At 34.2% G+C, this 17,437-nt stretch overlaps 1 protein-coding gene and 1 non-coding gene across 2 annotated transcripts; one reads left to right on the forward strand and one right to left on the reverse strand.

The window, feature by feature from the left end:
* Window positions 1-1,594: 1,594 nt before the first annotated feature.
* Window positions 1,595-1,700, reverse strand: LOC146953096 (small nucleolar RNA R71). The gene has a single exon (XR_015025257.1). It is a non-coding gene; the product is annotated as a small nucleolar RNA R71 (small nucleolar RNA).
* Window positions 1,701-10,574: 8,874 nt separating this feature from the next.
* On the forward strand, window positions 10,575-14,642 carry LOC146953097 (glycolipid transfer protein 3-like). Its single transcript, XM_085744671.1, has 6 exons — window positions 10,575-10,853; window positions 10,961-11,016; window positions 11,876-12,006; window positions 13,444-13,579; window positions 14,031-14,174; window positions 14,346-14,642. The coding sequence occupies exons 1-6, from the start codon at window positions 10,685-10,687 to the stop codon at window positions 14,379-14,381; spliced, it is 672 nt and encodes a 223-aa protein (XP_085600797.1). The 5' UTR covers window positions 10,575-10,684; the 3' UTR covers window positions 14,382-14,642.
* The last annotated feature ends 2,795 nt before the right edge of the window (window positions 14,643-17,437 follow it).

Genomic DNA, 17,437 nt, shown 5'->3' on the forward strand with positions numbered 1-17,437 from the left:
TGACTTCTATAAATACTGCACTCAATCTGAAGAACAAGGGTTACGATTTTGGAGAGCAAAGTGCGATTTTGAGACATCAGAGACGGCTAGAAGGGCGATTTCTTCATCCTTTTACCAATTCATGTATGTTTTAATTATTTCATTGATTATGCTATTTGTAAACTCGATTATGAGTAGCTAAATCTCTCAGAGATTAGGTCAGAGATGAATCTATGTAACCCTAATTGATACATGTTGCTGTGAAACTCTATTACTTATTAATGATATTCTAGTTTTCATTCAATTCAATTGTTCTTAATGCTTTTTATATCCTGATCAAATATAAACATGATTTTGTGAGAACGAATGACTACTGACCATAGCTTTCGACTTAGACCTAATTGAATTGTTCTAATAAACATGGTTAGTCTAGGAATGGATAATCGTTTGTTAGTGATATTAGGTTAACGTGCTTAAACCTTTGATGATTATTAGACCACCTAAGGAATTAGGGGCTGTAGTTTAAAAAGAGGGTCCTAACTCAAGGGATTGATTAGGGCTAATTTGTTAACTATCGTGAAACTAGAGAATCATTAGTAACAATAGGTGCAGTAACCAATTAGGGGAAACATAGAGGATTCGAAGACCTGATCTCATCTCTCTCCATATTTTCTTAATCAAATCTATTCTTTTTTATTTGATTTCTTAAAATCAAACCAAATCTACTGCCTAGTGGCAAAACAAAATACGCTTTTATACATCCTAATTATATAACGCAATTGAATTATTGAAGTTAAAAACAGTCCTCGTGGGAACGATATTTTTACTACTTCGATAGTATTTGGTGCACTTGCCAAACGTCTATCAAGTTTTTGGCGCCGTTGCCGGGGACTGTTGAATTATTTCAACAAGGCAATTACGTTATAATTTAGGGTTTTTGCAATTTACTTTTCTGTTTTTAATTTTTATTTTTCTGTTTTCATATTCACTTGATTACTTTGCGTTGTGCAGTGCTACTAAGGTATTTTGCTGTTTATGCGAGGTAAACAGAGCTCAGACGACCTAGAGTACGATCCGGAAATTGAAAGGACTGCTAGAGCACTTCGGAAAGCTGTCCGATCGCAAAGGTTAGCTCAGTCCGTTCCACCGGGTGTTCGAGAACAAATACCGGAGCCACTCTCAACTGAATCTGAAACAATCTCTTCTCCTAAATCTGCAACTATGGAAGGAGAAGGAGTTGTACCACCGAGACCTAAGCTAGGAGACTACGGGTTAGCCACTCATCGCGGTCAACTGACCCACACTTTTCAACCAGCTAACCCTGTAGCTTTCGACATCAAGACAACTGTCCTCAACGGTTTGAGGGACAAGCAATTCGATGGGACTGAAGCTATGAGTCCTCATGAACACTTGAGCCGCTTTGCTGAAACCTGCGAGTTTTGTGTGCAACCAGCCACCGTGACTGAAGCACAAAAGAAGCTAAGGCTGTTTCCTTTCACCTTGACGGGAAGAGCAAAAGATTGGTTGCTGACAATACCAAACGGGACTGTTCAAACATGGGAAGAGTTAGAGCTGAAGTTCTTGGAGAAATATTTCCCTATGTCTAAATATTGGGAAAAGAAGATGGAGATCTCTAACTTCAAGCAAGGAGAAGGTGAATCATTATATGATGCTTGGGAGCGATTCAATTTGCTTCTTAAGAGATGCCCTAATCATGAGTTCACCGAGAAGCAATACCTCCAAATCTTCACTGAGGGGGTAACACCAAACACTCGAATGTTCTTAGATGCTTCCGCGGGAGGTAGTCTCAAGAGCAAAACTGATCATGAAGTTCAAGCTCTAATTGAAAAAATGGCTGGCAATGAGTATCGTGATCAAGCTAAAAAGAAAGAAAGAGGAGTGTTTGGGGTGAGTGAACAAACTGCTATCCTTGCGAACCAAGCAGCTATGAACAAACAAATCGAAGCTCTAACTAAGGAGTTTCAAGGCTTCACTTTGGCTCATAAGCAACAACAAGTAGCTGCAATCAAGTGTGACTTATGTGGTGAAGAACATCCCAACGGTGACTGTGCTCCAGAAGGATCAAGTGAAGAAGCTAACTTCATGGGAGGTTATCAAAGGCAGAATCAATACTACAATTCAGGCATCAATAAGCATCCAAATTTAAGCTACTCAAATAACAATGCTTTGAACTCTCAAATGCTCACTCCTCCTCAACAACAACAAAGGAAGCCATCAGCTCTTGAGGAAACTATGATGAACTTCATGAAGATGACTCAAGGCAACTTTGAAGAGATGAAGAAGAGTCAAGAAGCTGAAAGAAAGAACAATGAAGCTTCTAGGAAGATGCTTGAAACTCAACTGGGGCAATTGGCTAAGCAGTTGGCTGAACAAAACAAAGGCGGATTCTCAGGTAACACTAAAGATAACCCTAAGAATGAGTCTTGTAATGCTATTGAATTGAGGAGCAAAAAGGTTTTGACACCTTTAGTTCCAAAAGCTCAAAAGAAGGTTGATGAAGTAGTTGAGATGGAGGATGATGTAGTTGAAAAAAATGATGAGGGTGTAGTTGAAAAAGAAAATGATCATGGAGTAGTTGAAAATGAAAGGAAGAAAAAAATAGAGGGAGAAAAAAGTGAGAAGTTAATTGATGAAGATTCAATCTTGAGGAAGTCGAAGAGTCAAATTTTGAAAGATGGAGACAAACCACAGGTTATTCCATCATATGTGAAGCTTCCATACCCTCACCTTTCAAAGAAGAAAGAAAAGGATGAAGGTCAATTCAAGAAGTTCATGCAACTTTTCTCACAACTTCAGGTGAACATTCCTTTCGGCGAAGCTCTTGATCAAATGCCGTTATATGCTAAGTTCATGAAAGACTTGTTGACTAAACGAAGGAAGCCTAAGGATGATGAGAACATTGCACTTTCTGAAAACTGTAGTGCTATTCTTCAAAAGAAGCTGCCACCTAAGCTGAAGGATCCTGGTGCATTTACTATCCCTTGTTCAATTGGACCGGTAGACATTGGAAGAGCTTTATGTGACTTGGGAGCAAGTATAAATCTGATGCCTCTTTCAATGATGAAGAAGCTTAAGTATGGGGAACCAAAACCAACAAGAATGACCATTACTTTAGCTGATCGGTCAATCTCTTATCCTTTCGGTATACTTGAAGATGTGCTAGTCAAGGTTAATGACTTGGTGTTCCCAGCAGATTTTGTGATCTTAGATATGGCTGAAGATGAGGATATGCCACTCATTCTAGGAAGACCTTTCCTTGCAACTGGCCGTGCTTTGATTGACATTGAGAAAGGAGAGCTAATGTTGAGATTCCATAAGGAGCAAGTAGTGTTTAATATATTTGAGGCCATGAAGCACAAAGATGAAAATCCCAAGTGTTACCGGATTGACATTGTTGAAGAAATAGTTAAAGATGACTCTTGTGAACATCAACCAACACACCCTCTTGAACGTGCAATTGTGAATTCTATAGAAAAAGGTGAAGATGATGAAGATCTTGAAGTAAGTGATTGTGTGAAGCAACTAGCAGCAAGCAAGCAAGAGTTGGGTTCGGTAAAAATAGAAGAATTAATGGGTAAGCACTCTATGGATGCTCCTATTTTGAGTGGAGAAGGAGAGAAAAATCCAGAATTAAAAGAACTCCCTTCTCACTTGAAATATGTTTTTCTCACTAAGGATGCCTCTAAACCAGTAATTATCAGCAATACCTTGACACCTTTAGAAGAAGAAAAATTAATGAGGGTGTTAAGAGACAATCAAGGAGCTTTGGGGTGGAACATTTCTGATCTGAAGGGTATTAGTCCAGCTTATTGCATGCATAAAATACACATGGAGGCTGAATACAAACCGGTGGTTCAACCTCAAAGGAGACTTAACCCAACAATGAAGGAAGTGGTAAAGAAAGAGGTGCTGAAGTTACTAGATGCAGGTATGATCTACCCTATCTCAGATAGCTCATGGGTAAGTCCAGTTCATGTGGTGCCCAAGAAAGGAGGAATGACGGTGGTAGCAAATGAAAAAAATGAATTGATACCTACCCGCACCGTCACTGGTTGGAGAATGTGTATAGACTACCGGAGGTTGAATACCGCAACAAGAAAGGACCACTTTCCATTACCATTCATGGATCAAATGATTGAGAGATTGGCTGGCCAAGCCTTCTATTGCTTCTTGGATGGGTATTCAGGGTATAATCAAATTGCAGTAGCTCCGGAGGATCAAGAAAAGACTGCCTTCACTTGTCCATTTGGAGTGTTTGCTTATCGAAGGATGCCCTTTGGGCTGTGTAATGCGCCGGCAACCTTTCAAAGGTGCATGCTTTCCATCTTCTCTGATATGATAGAGAAGAACATTGAGGTATTTATGGACGACTTTTCTGTTTTTGGTAAGTCTTTTGATCAATGCTTGTTCCATTTAAATGCTGTACTTAAAAGATGCACCGAAACTAACCTTGTTTTGAATTGGGAAAAATGTCATTTTATGGTAACTGAAGGTATAGTTTTGGGACATAAAATAAGTGCTAAAGGCATTGAGGTGGACCAAGCCAAGATAGAGGTTATAGAGAAACTTCCTCCACCCGTCAACGTTAAAGGAGTGTGGAGTTTCTTGGGGCATGCCGGTTTCTATCGGCGGTTCATAAAAGACTTTTCTAAAATTTCCAAACCCCTCTGTAACCTCTTGGTCAAAGAAAACGAGTTTAATTTTGATTCTGAATGTCTAAATGCTTTTTCTTTGATTAAAAACAAGTTGGTAACTGCACCAATAATCATTGCACCCGATTGGGATTTACCTTTTGAACTTGTGTGTGATGCAAGTGATTATGCTGTTGGTGCAGTCCTAGGCCAACGCAAGAACAAATTTTTTCATGCAATTTACTATGCAAGCAAGGTTTTAAATGAAAATCAAGTTAACTATTCCACAACTGAAAAGGAATTGCTTGCGGTAATCTTTGCATTGGAAAAATTTCGTTCTTATCTAATAGGCTCCAAAGTCATTGTTTCTACAGATCATGCAGCTCTCAAATATCTCTTAACTAAAGGGGATTCAAAGCCTCGACTGTTGAGGTGGATCCTATTATTGCAAGAATTTGATCTTGAAATTCGTGACAAGAAGGGAGTCGAGAACGTGGTAGCTGACCACCTCTCAAGGCTGGAGAATGATGAGGTAACAAAGAAGGAGAAGGCCATCAAGGCCGAGTTCCCCGATGAACAGCTGTTTGCTATTGGAGAAAGACCTTGGTTTGCTGACATGGCAAACTTTAAGGCCGGCAACATAGTTCCTGATGATCTGACCTACCCTCAGAGGAAAAAGTTCTTCAAAGATGCAAACCACTACTTGTGGGATGACCCGTATCTGTTTAAGGTAGGTACTGACGGTTTGATTAGACGTTGTGTTGCAGGTGAGGAAGCACATAGTATCATGTGGCACTGCCATAGCTCAGCTTATGGAGGCCACCACAGTGGAGAAAGAACAGCTGCAAAAATTTTGCAAAGTGGATTCTGGTGGCCCACCCTTTTCAAAGATTGCCACGACTTCGTCACAAGATGTGACAAATGCCAAAGGACAGGTAACATATCAAAGAGGAATGAAATGCCCCTAAAAGGAATCATTGAAGTTGAACCATTTGATTGTTGGGGTATTGATTTTATGGGACCATTCCCTTCCTCTTACTCTTATCTCCATATTCTAGTCTGTGTTGATTATGTCACAAAGTGGGTTGAAGCGATACCATGTGTTGCTAATGATGCCAAAACTGTTGTCAACTTCCTTCAAAAGAATATTTTCACTAGGTTTGGAACCCCTAGAGTATTGATCAGTGATGGGGGGAAGCATTTTTGCAATAATTTTCTTGAAAATGTGCTCAAAAAGTATAACATTAAGCACAAAGTTGCAACTCCCTATCACCCACAAACTAGTGGTCAAGCAGAGGTTTCAAACCGACAGCTGAAACAGATTCTGGAGAAGACAGTTGCGTCAAATAGGAAAGATTGGTCTAGGAAATTAGATGACGCACTGTGGGCATATAGGACAGCCTTTAAGACCCATCTTGGGTTCTCACCCTATCAGTTAGTCTATGGGAAGGCATGTCATCTTCCAGTCGAGCTAGAACATAAAGCTTATTGGGCCATTAAGGCCTTAAATTTTGATCAAATAGCCGCTGGTAAGAAAAGAATTTTGAAACTTAATGAACTTGAGGAGATGAGGCTTAGAGCGTATGAAAATGCGCTCATCTATAAAGCCAGGACAAAAAGGTATCATGACAAAAACTTAGTGTCTAGGGATATTAATTGTGGACAACTAGTTTTGTTGTATAATTCCAGGTTGAAGATGTTTCCTGGGAAGCTCAAGTCAAAATGGTCTGGACCATTCTTGGTCAAAAGTGTGTCACCATATGGAGCTGTTGAACTAGTGACACCTGAAGGAGATCGAAGTTTCAAAGTAAATGGACAAAGAGTTAAACCATACCTAGGTGGCGACCTACCAAAAGGAAGGGTGGCACTCATTCTGAACGACCTCTGAGAATCCTTAGCAGTCAAGCTAGTGACGATAAAGAAGCGCTGGGTGGGAGGCAACCCACTACATTTATTTTGTTTTCAATTTATTTTCTTTATTTTCTTTTTAATGTCGAAGTCCATTGAACTTATTTCCCTATTGTAATTGCTCCTGCACTTGTTTATTATTAATGAATTTGTTTTGTTTCATGTGACCTATTCCAGTTTAGTAACAGTTGTTTGATGAAACGGTATTCCAAAAGTTCTAAAGGAGGGGTGACTTGATTCAAAGGAGAAGTGTACGGCGTTGCTAGGTAGTCACATACTCCCAGAAATCTCAGCCATAAGGTTCATTGCCAAATCTTGTTTTTCAATTTACTTATATTTAGATTAGTTTTCCATGCAACTACATTTCTAGAACTTGCATTGTTTCTCTATTATTGATTGGTCTTTGTCAATTACACACTGAGGCAAAAGTGCTTGGTCCTGTGAGCCTTTTTGAAGCCTACCCTATTTTAATTTGTTGAATTTATCCTTTCTTAACCAATTGTGAGCCGGTAGGATTAGAACTTTTTGTTCGGCGACAAACTACATTACAAGCCTAGAGACTTTTAGGACTTGTCCCTTAATGAATTTCTGAGTTAAGGCATTGTAGAATGTTGCTAAAGATTAAGTTTGGGGTTGCTATTGGAATTTGCAACCAACTAAGTTTGGGGTGGGGGTACTAGAGAATTAGAGAACAAAAAATGAAAGAAAAAGAAAAAATTGTCATGCAAAATATACACAAAAATGGTGTATGAAAAAAAAATGAAAATGAATGATGAAAAAGGGACAAAACATTGAAAATCCGAGTAACTTCAAACTCGATTGTCCCTAAATGTTAAAAATATTCTCTAGTACCTTTACATTGATTGTTATTCCAAAAGGGTGAATGAATGATGGATTGAAATTTTGTGCTTTAACTTCCGTAGGAATGCCTAACTCAAATTTTGTGTAGCCTACTTATCCAAATATATTCCACCTTTCACCTAAGCCCCGTTATAACCCTAAAGACCTCAAAAGTGTGTAATGATATTGACTTTGATTGATATTTAGAAACTTTTCAAGCGTATGGTAATATGTAGACCTGCATGTCGACTGGTAGAACCCTGTTTCAATTTGATGCGAGGAGTTGTGAATTGGTGGATGCGAACAAGTCAAACTAGCTCATCTTTAGCTAGAAGGAGAATGAACTTTTGGGTACTATCGTTTTGTCAGGTAACTGTTATTTTACTGTCATTTGTCACTGTTGCAAGCAAATTCCTTGAGGACAAGGAATGGTTTAAGTTTGGGGTTGTGATGACATTCTGTCATTACGTAATATTAGGGACTTATTGTGACATTTTGATAGAGTTCTCATGCAATTTATACTGTTCTGGAGTGCAAAAAGCTTAAATATTGAAGTCTGTTCGAAGGAAATCGCGCCACGCCAATTTCAAGCCGTGCTGCGATTTTTGAAGCAAAAATACACACTTCCTGTAAAGAGGAAATCGCGGCACGCCTATATACATGGCGCGGCGCGATTTTGACGGGTCAGGCCCATGACTTCTATAAATACTGCACTCAATCTGAAGAACAAGGGTTACGATTTTGGAGAGCAAAGTGCGATTTTGAGACATCAGAGACGGCTAGAAGGGCGATTTCTTCATCCTTTTACCAATTCATGTATGTTTTAATTATTTCATTGATTATGCTATTTGTAAACTCGATTATGAGTAGCTAAATCTCTCAGAGATTAGGTCAGAGATGAATCTATGTAACCCTAATTGATACATGTTGCTGTGAAACTCTATTACTTATTAATGATATTCTAGTTTTCATTCAATTCAATTGTTCTTAATGCTTTTTATATCCTGATCAAATATAAACATGATTTTGTGAGAACGAATGACTACTGACCATAGCTTTCGACTTAGACCTAATTGAATTGTTCTAATAAACATGGTTAGTCTAGGAATGGATAATCGTTTGTTAGTGATATTAGGTTAACGTGCTTAAACCTTTGATGATTATTAGACCACCTAAGGAATTAGGGGCTGTAGTTTAAAAAGAGGGTCCTAACTCAAGGGATTGATTAGGGCTAATTTGTTAACTATCGTGAAACTAGAGAATCATTAGTAACAATAGGTGCAGTAACCAATTAGGGGAAACATAGAGGATTCGAAGACCTGATCTCATCTCTCTCCATATTTTCTTAATCAAATCTATTCTTTTTTATTTGATTTCTTAAAATCAAACCAAATCTACTGCCTAGTGGCAAAACAAAATACGCTTTTATACATCCTAATTATATAACGCAATTGAATTATTGAAGTTAAAAACAGTCCTCGTGGGAACGATATTTTTACTACTTCGATAGTATTTGGTGCACTTGCCAAACGTCTATCAGTATACTTTTTTATTGCATTGTTTTCTATTTCGGTATACTACATTCAAAAAGTGTATAGGTTGCAAAATCATGTGCATACCTGGTTCAGATTCTATAAATCGAAACAATATTTTAGTCGTTCAGTTTATATCATCTAAAACATGTTAATATATTGATGCCTAAACTGATTGAAAACTTGTGGGTTGGGGATTTAGAACAATTGAGATTCTATAATTTGAACCAGTGAAAGACAAGATCTTTTGTGTTCTACCATACACCTACAATTTTGGTGGTATGCACTGCAAAGGAACTTTTATAAATTGGTGTTTATGGTTCATTTACTCCACACTACATATAAGAATTAACACTTATCTAGTAGAAATGAACACTAATCTAGTTGGAGTTTAATGTAACAATGGGAAACCCAGTATGTTTATGGTCCGTGTTGATGTTAAAATGTCTAGCTTGAAGGATCAAATATGGGTTGAGTTAACAGTTGTCTCAACCACAAAGTAACAAAAAGGGTCAATGTTGAGCATCAATGTTCGTCAATCAACTTAGATGGATGTGTTCAATTCACCCAGATGAAACGCCAGAACAACGACGATATGAGTACCCTGTTCCTGATAATTGGTTAGTATAGTTCAAAGGGGTCAATCAAATTAAACACTACCTTAATGAGATTTGTTCATGCTATTCGGGAAAGTTTGACTTGCCCCATGATATAGGAAGAAATTTGAGTGTGCATAAATGAACCATATGAAGATTAAGTTTGCTCGACTAATCCATGACGTTGTTTGTGTTTAATTATGAAATGCACCAAATATTTTAAAAATTATGAAATTGGAAAATTTATAATAAAACACATAAAATTAGTACAAATTACTGATATTATCAAATTTAATATAAACCATTATAGGCATATATATTATTATTAATTTTATTATTATTATTATTATTATTATTATTATTATTATTATTATTATTATTATTATTATTATTATTATTATTATTATTATAATTTATCTTATTGTATTAAAAATTTTAAAACTTCAACTTAATTACATATTATTATTTATCCCATTTTATTAAATTAAAAAACTTTAAAACTTAATGAAGATTCTAGTATCTCACACTGTCATCATGACATACCTAAAACATAATATGGTAGAAACATCTGATTTTTGCTGATAGGATGAGAGTTTAGATAAGTACAAATGGTTTCCATGGGAAAAAGAGTGGCATGTCCTTCCCCACTTGCATAATAATTGAATATAATAAAACATAATATGTTCCTAATACCAGTACTTACCTATAACCGTAGCTCATCATGCGCATAAAAATGTGAACTCCAAATTACATCAACAAAGGGAAAATGATTCCTACTATAATCTTTTAGACATGTCAATTTCAATATGGACCTACATGGATTTTATCTACTTATATAATGTTTTAAAAAACATTATTTGGATAAAGAATAATTACAAGGTCAAATATATATGTCACCGTCAATAGTTTAAAGGGGAACGTTGATATATCACAAGAGTTATCGACATACCAAAAAATAATTTATTTAAAAAAAGAAGAGAAAAAGAAAAATGAGTTCAAGTCTAAGAAGCTTTGACAAGGTACTTGGTATAATAATAATTTAATATATAGTTGAGCTTGCAAGACTTGTTCCTTAAAGAAGAAACTTGAAATCCATAGTAGTGAGGTACATTTATATATTTATATATAGAACCCTAGTTGTACGGAGAAGGAAGAAATTAAGGAAGGTTGATGAAATATGAAGAGTGGTAAGAGAGAAATAATGGAGAAGAAATCAGAGATAAGTTGTGTCATTGAAGAACTTTCTATGGTTGTAATAGTTAAACCAACTGAAGAAAACCATGAAGCTGCTCATATCCCCACCAAGCCTTTTCTCTCTATATGTTATTCAGTTCTGCATGTTCTTGGTATGTTAACATGCTTTCTTACTTCAAATCTTTAATTATGTTCAAAGTTTGATGTGTGTTTAAAGTTTAAACATTTATATTAACACATTGTTACTACGTGTAAACAGAAAAAATTGGGCCAACAATGGCTGTTTTGAGACAAGATGTGTATCAAAATATCAAGGTACAAAGAAAATCCATAGCTAAATCTTTCAATTCAGCTGATGAGTTAATTATATTAACCACCCAGTTAACCCTTACTTAACCTTCTCTTAATGCATTTTTTTATAGATAAAATGTTAGGGATTATATATGTTAGATACCAAGATTTAAACTCTAGATCTCCTATAGCTACTTGATTTACGATTGCAAGATAAAGATTTTAGAGATCTCTACAATTTTTTTATGTTAACCCTTAGATTATCGGGATAAGAGAACTTTGGTAATTTGAAGTTAGGCTATGAGCCAAGTATGGTCTCATAAAATATTGTTCAATCCAAAAAATTGAACTTGAGTTCTTTCAACCGATTCATCTTTTGACGATCTCGTTAACCACTTGAGTTCAATCACTTGGTTTAAAGATCTCTTCAATGACATCATAACTACAATTGAGGCTATATTTTTCCATAATATCAAATTAGGCCTATGCAACAGCAATTTAGAAACTATCGTTGATCTAATTTATAAGTTAAGTAGCCTGTGTTCTTTCAATGAGAACGAGAATGATTTTATCTCTTACTCCATTCTCTCTACTTACATTCACCAATGATCTATAAGTTTGTAGATTCAATACCTTAAATTTAAATAACAGAACTTAACATAAAGTTTTTCTTAATAAAAAGAACTCGAACATAAAAGTTAACCAAGGGTTATAAGTTAGGTGGTTAATAAATTAAGGAAACCCCTTCTCTTTACATTATATACTATGGGGATTTTTTGTATATTTATTACATGACTTTCATTGTGTACTTCCATTTTTTTAAATATGATTAATTGGTCAACTACCAATGATTAGTTGTGTATTAAATTCCTTTTGATTGTAGAGATTGGAACTAATGCATGAATCAAATCCAACAACGAATCTAAATTTGGTAGAAATATTGAAAATGGAAGCAACGGAAGGCATTGCAAAGAAGGGGTCTAGCTGCAGTAAGGCCTTTGTTTGGCTCACAAGGTGATATGCCTATATATAAACATATAACTTTAATTAAGTGTCCGATTAACCAAAAACAATTTCTCAAAATAAATGTCATTTTATGTTTTCAATGGGGCATTGATAATTTTATTTCAATAATACTTTAAAATTTATGTATATTATTCTCAATTTCATTACACTCTTAATAGTTTAATAAGAATAAATTTATTAAACTATCATGTGTATGTTTAATATGGACCTCTCAAATTGGTCCAATGGTTGACATTTACAATTTTTTTTTTGTAAAAACTGAATTTTATAATAATAATAATAATAATAATAATAATAATAATAATAATAATAATAATAATAATAATAATAATAATAATAATAATAATAATAATAATAATAATAATAATAAGAATAAGAAGGGTTAATTAAGTTTTTAGTTTCTATAAATATTCACAGTTTTGTTTTTAGTCCCTAAAAAATAAAATCACACTTTTTAGTCCCTGTGACATTTTCCTTAAGCATTTTAGGGACCAAAAATGTTGATGGAAAAATTTTATAGGGACTAAAAATGTTGATGGAAAATTTTATAAGGATTAAAAAGTGTGATTTTATTTTATAGGGACTAAAAACAAAATTGTGAATATTTATAGGGACTAAAAATTTAATTAACCCTAATAATAATAATAATAATAATAATAATAATAATAATAAAGTGAAAACAAAACAATATCTATTTTTTCTTGAAAATTACCAAAAATATGAGGGTCCACTGTTAAACCCGGATCATCGTCCTCGTGAGCTTAGCTCAGCTAGTTGGGACGATGCATAAAATATGCAAGGTCTGGGGTTCAAACCCCGACCACTACCAAAAAAAACCCGGATCATCAAAAATCCTCAATTATTACACTTTTCCATTCATTTTAAATTTTTCTTATTTTGTTTGAAAGTAATAATCGACATGAGATAATGTGTATAGACTTTGTAACTCCTCACATCAATTATTACACTTTTCCATTCATTTTAAATTTTTCTTATTTTGTTTGAAAGTAATAATCGACATGAGATAATGTGTATTGACTTTGTAACTCCTCACAATTAGCAGAAATTCCAAATAGAATTTTACTAGTCCATTCTATTCATCAAACAAAGAGTAAATTCTTCATTCGTCTCATACCGTCTCATTTGAGATTTGCACATTTCTTCAGATAATGATTATTCATACAATTTTTCAATTAAAAAAAATAGGTTTGCACTATATACACTTAATTAACTATTTTAATAAATAAGGGTAACATTAATTAAAAAAATGAATAAATATTATATTTGTATTATAAAATAATAACGAATAATTTGAGTATAAATATTTCAAATGAACACATAATATAGAAGGGTTAAGGGGCGTCTAATATGAGACATGGGCATTACCAAAGAAAAAATATCTTAATTTCAGGAGCTATTATGCAGGACCTTGGATTTTACCTCCTCATTATTACAAATACTATCCAATGATCCTGAAAAGAAAATGGAGAAAGTGGTTGAAGAATCATATGAAGCTACATTAAAACCGTGGCATGGATGGATTTCATCAACTGCTGTCAGGGTACTAATCACGTTTTCTTTATTTATTTTTCTTTCAATTTTCAATCAGTTTTGTGTTATAGATTAATTTTGCATGCTAAATATCGTATATCTTTTTTTAGGGCAAATAATGTATATCTTGATAATCGCATATTCTTGATTATATCACACTAGAATATTTATTTATTATAATCTCTACTTTTTTAGAGATTATAATAAATAAATAAATAAATAAAGTTCCCCCAAAAATAAATAAATAAAGTTATTTTTTGCCAATCTAATCTCAGTCATTACTTAACACATTCTCTTTATTTTATTAATTTTTAGAAATTTTAGGATTATGATCTTTTTTTGTGATTGAAATTTAGGGTGAGGGGATTAGGATTATGATCTTTACTTCAAACAAAGCTTGCATAAGTTGCACTTTTAGTGAAGAAATTAAAAGGTGTGAACAAATATAATTGGCATTGCAGGTGGCCCTAAAATTAGTTCCAGAAAATAAAACATTCATTGATCTCCTTATGACTGAAGATGAAGACCGTGACATGCTTAAGCAGAAAATGCAGATATTGGTTTCTCTACTAGTGCCTTTTCTTGAAGATATTCACTGTATTTTAGTAAGCTTGATTTCATCTTCCTAATGTTATCAACTTGTCATGAAAATTGGCCATTCAGCAGTTTTTTGTATTGCATTTTTCTTCTTCAAGAAACAAATTAGGTCATGACAGTTCCTATATATAAAAAAAAAAAAAAAAAAAAACATTACCTTATGTATGTTTGTTTTGCAGAGATTATTTAACTTGGACAAGCTGAAATCAACATGAAGTCGAGATTATAAAAGTAATGTTGGAACATCGGTGTGAAGTTGAAAGGAAATTGAAAGGTACCAAGAAGTAATAATGTGGAATTCTGTATATTTTGGCTTCCTTCCTCAAGTTAATTTCATGTAATTCAGTTGTAAATATCATGTATGAAAAAAGGAATATAAAGGAACATCAAGGGTTCATTTTTATATCATTTGGGCTTCAAGCAATGTAATGAATAGAAGTTGAACAAAAGTTTATATCTATCTTTTATTTCAAAAATAGCAATGTTTAGAATAAAATACAAAATAGAAACATTGATAAGAGGAGAGAAAACCAAATGTGAAGAAGAGTTGGAGACAATCTGGAGGCTAGGGTTCCATTACAATTGAATAGCAAATGTTATCATGTAAGATGTTGTTCGATTTGTCTAGATAAAGATAGTAACGATCAAATTGGGTATTAACATATGTGGAGTGGTTGACTGCAACATGTATTTTGAAACTGGGGGGTAATAATATTATCTAACAATCGAAACAACAAGAACTCGACTCTTTTATACGTGCTTACGAACAATATTATTAAACTTGGATAGGTCATCGACCTAGTTATGACATCAAGTCAGTGGATCAGTGGTCGAACCAACATATATCATTAATTAAATTATAATATTACACCGTAGAAAATGCATTATGTTACATTGAATTTTGTTACTAGTGTGTGTTCTCTATGAATCTTTCTGTTATGGTAAATGGGTGCCCTACTCATGAAATAAATATCCAAAGAGGGATCAAAATGGGTGATCACCTGACACCCTTCCTTTTTCTCTTGGCGGTAGAGGGGATGAGTGCTTCAATCCGGTGGGCGGAGTTATCGGGGTTAAAGATAGGGAAACTATAGCCTGATAATTTCTCATATTTAGTGTACAGATGATACTCTTTTTCTTGGTGAAAACATTGTGGATAACCTTTGGATTCTTAACGATTTTCCATTGTTTTTGGTTGGCCTTGAGTTTTCGAGTTAACTTTGGTAAGAGCAATGTCATAGGTGTTAATTTGTAGTTCTATTGTATGTATCCTTCTATTTAGGATTAAATATCTTTGCATATGTATCGTTTGCATAATTTCATAAAACTTTGGTTGAAAACTTAATTTAGAACAAACTTAATTTGGAAAACAGTTTTCACATTTTTTTTAAAGAGTTTTTGGTCATATGAATTGATTCAAATTGGTTAAATGACGTAGTGAATGGATCTGCTGCAAACATACACTCTAGATTTAGATTTTGAAAAACAAAGTTGTCAATTGATTTACACATATACACATATTATGAATTGATTCACTGTAAACATAGTTGGACTCCCAAAAACAAAGGTTTGAATGAGTAATGATATTTATACAACTATTTGGTGATAACTTTATGACAGCCTTCTTTTTCTCTCGTCTTATTGGTCAAAAACAATAGGGAGAGAAGAAGATGAAGAGTAAGAACATAACGTGAATATGAGATATAAAGTTGTCAAAACATTATCAAAAAATGGTTATACAAATATCGTTTCTTATCTCGAACGATTCGTAACTTTTATGAATCAATACATTCTTCATCAGGATGAAGATGAATAAATTCATTCTTGCTCCCAATCATATTATTATGGCTTATTAGATCACTTGGTCCCTTAACTTATTTCATGTTTTCATTTTGGTCCCATAAGTAATAAAAAGTACCTTTGAGTCCCTCAACTTTTCAGCCGTTTGCCAAATAAATCCCGACTGTTAACTATAACTCCAAATATCTATAGTGGACCAACCTTAAAAGAGGTCCATGGTAGACCTTATTAAATTTTGTAATTTTAACCATTCGATCTATTTATCTTAAAAGGAACCGTTAGATTTTCACATGTGAATGGACTGTTTTGCCCTTAATGAGACCAAACATGTGGGTAATTACCGATTTACCCCTTTCTTCTTCATATCCAAAACTGAACTTCCATCTTCTTCTTCTTCTTTGCAATCCAAAACCCAGAAATTAGGGTTCCTCTTCCTCCATTCATCCTCTCCTTTAAGTTCCCTCTTCTCTCCCTGTCCAAAATCGAATCCACTTCTTCATCATTTTTAATGGTGGTGTTTTTTCAAAATCAAACTCGAATCTGTTATACCCTAATTTTGGACCTAAAAATACTTGTTCAATTCTTCTTTTCTTGCATTACAAGCTATTTGAACTGTCTCTAATCACTTACATCCTTCTCTGCATTTTATTTCAATGTTATTTGCAAAATTCACATAAAAGGGCATTTTAGTCATTTCCTATTTCAAAATTTCTTTCAGTCTTTTAAAATTTAGGTTGAGCCCTTTCAAATAGTTTGAATAAGTCTTCATTACATTCTATGTCAAAATCCATTTCAAAATTTGCAGGAGAAGTCATTTTTATGCCAGTTTTGCCCCTAGGGGCATTTTAGTCTTTTCAAGTGTCAAGACTCTGTTCAAATCTTAAAAATTGTCTCTGAGTCTTTCAAGTTGGTTTAAATAAACTGTTGTTTCATTTCTCTGTTAAAAATCCATTTTAAATTTGCATCTGAGTCATTTTCAGTCGTTTTAGCCCTAGGGGCATTTTGGTCATTTCACACGAAATTTCGGCAGAGAGAGGCTACTTTAAAGTACCTCATTTAGGCCATTGGTTCGTTTTAGTCCGTTTTGTCAATTTTAATCGTTTCACTTTACGTTTATTTCAAATATACCTTTTTTATTCAATTTTTATTATTTTTGCATTTTTGTCCTTTGTGTTCTTTTCCTTTTCATTTTTGTCCTTATTTTTTGTTATTTTGCAATTTAGTCCTCTTTTGTCCAAGTCATCTATTCTGTACACGTGTCAGAGTCTTAATGGTCCAGAGAAGTTTGTTACAAAGGCATGCCACATGTCAAAATTTCATTGGTCCAGTCCATACATGTGTCAGCCTATAAAAGGCCAACTCATCGCAGATCCATACACACTTTTACACATCATCAACAACACAATCACATTTTCTCTCTCTCCCTTCCACGAATCAAACACCACAAAAATCCAGAAAAAGCTCAAGAACA

The sequence above is a fragment of the Medicago sativa genome, chromosome 1 (assembly GCF_051527215.1).
Source record: "Medicago sativa cultivar Bolivia chromosome 1, Bolivia_mono, whole genome shotgun sequence".
Taxonomy (NCBI): Eukaryota; Viridiplantae; Streptophyta; class Magnoliopsida; order Fabales; family Fabaceae; genus Medicago; species Medicago sativa.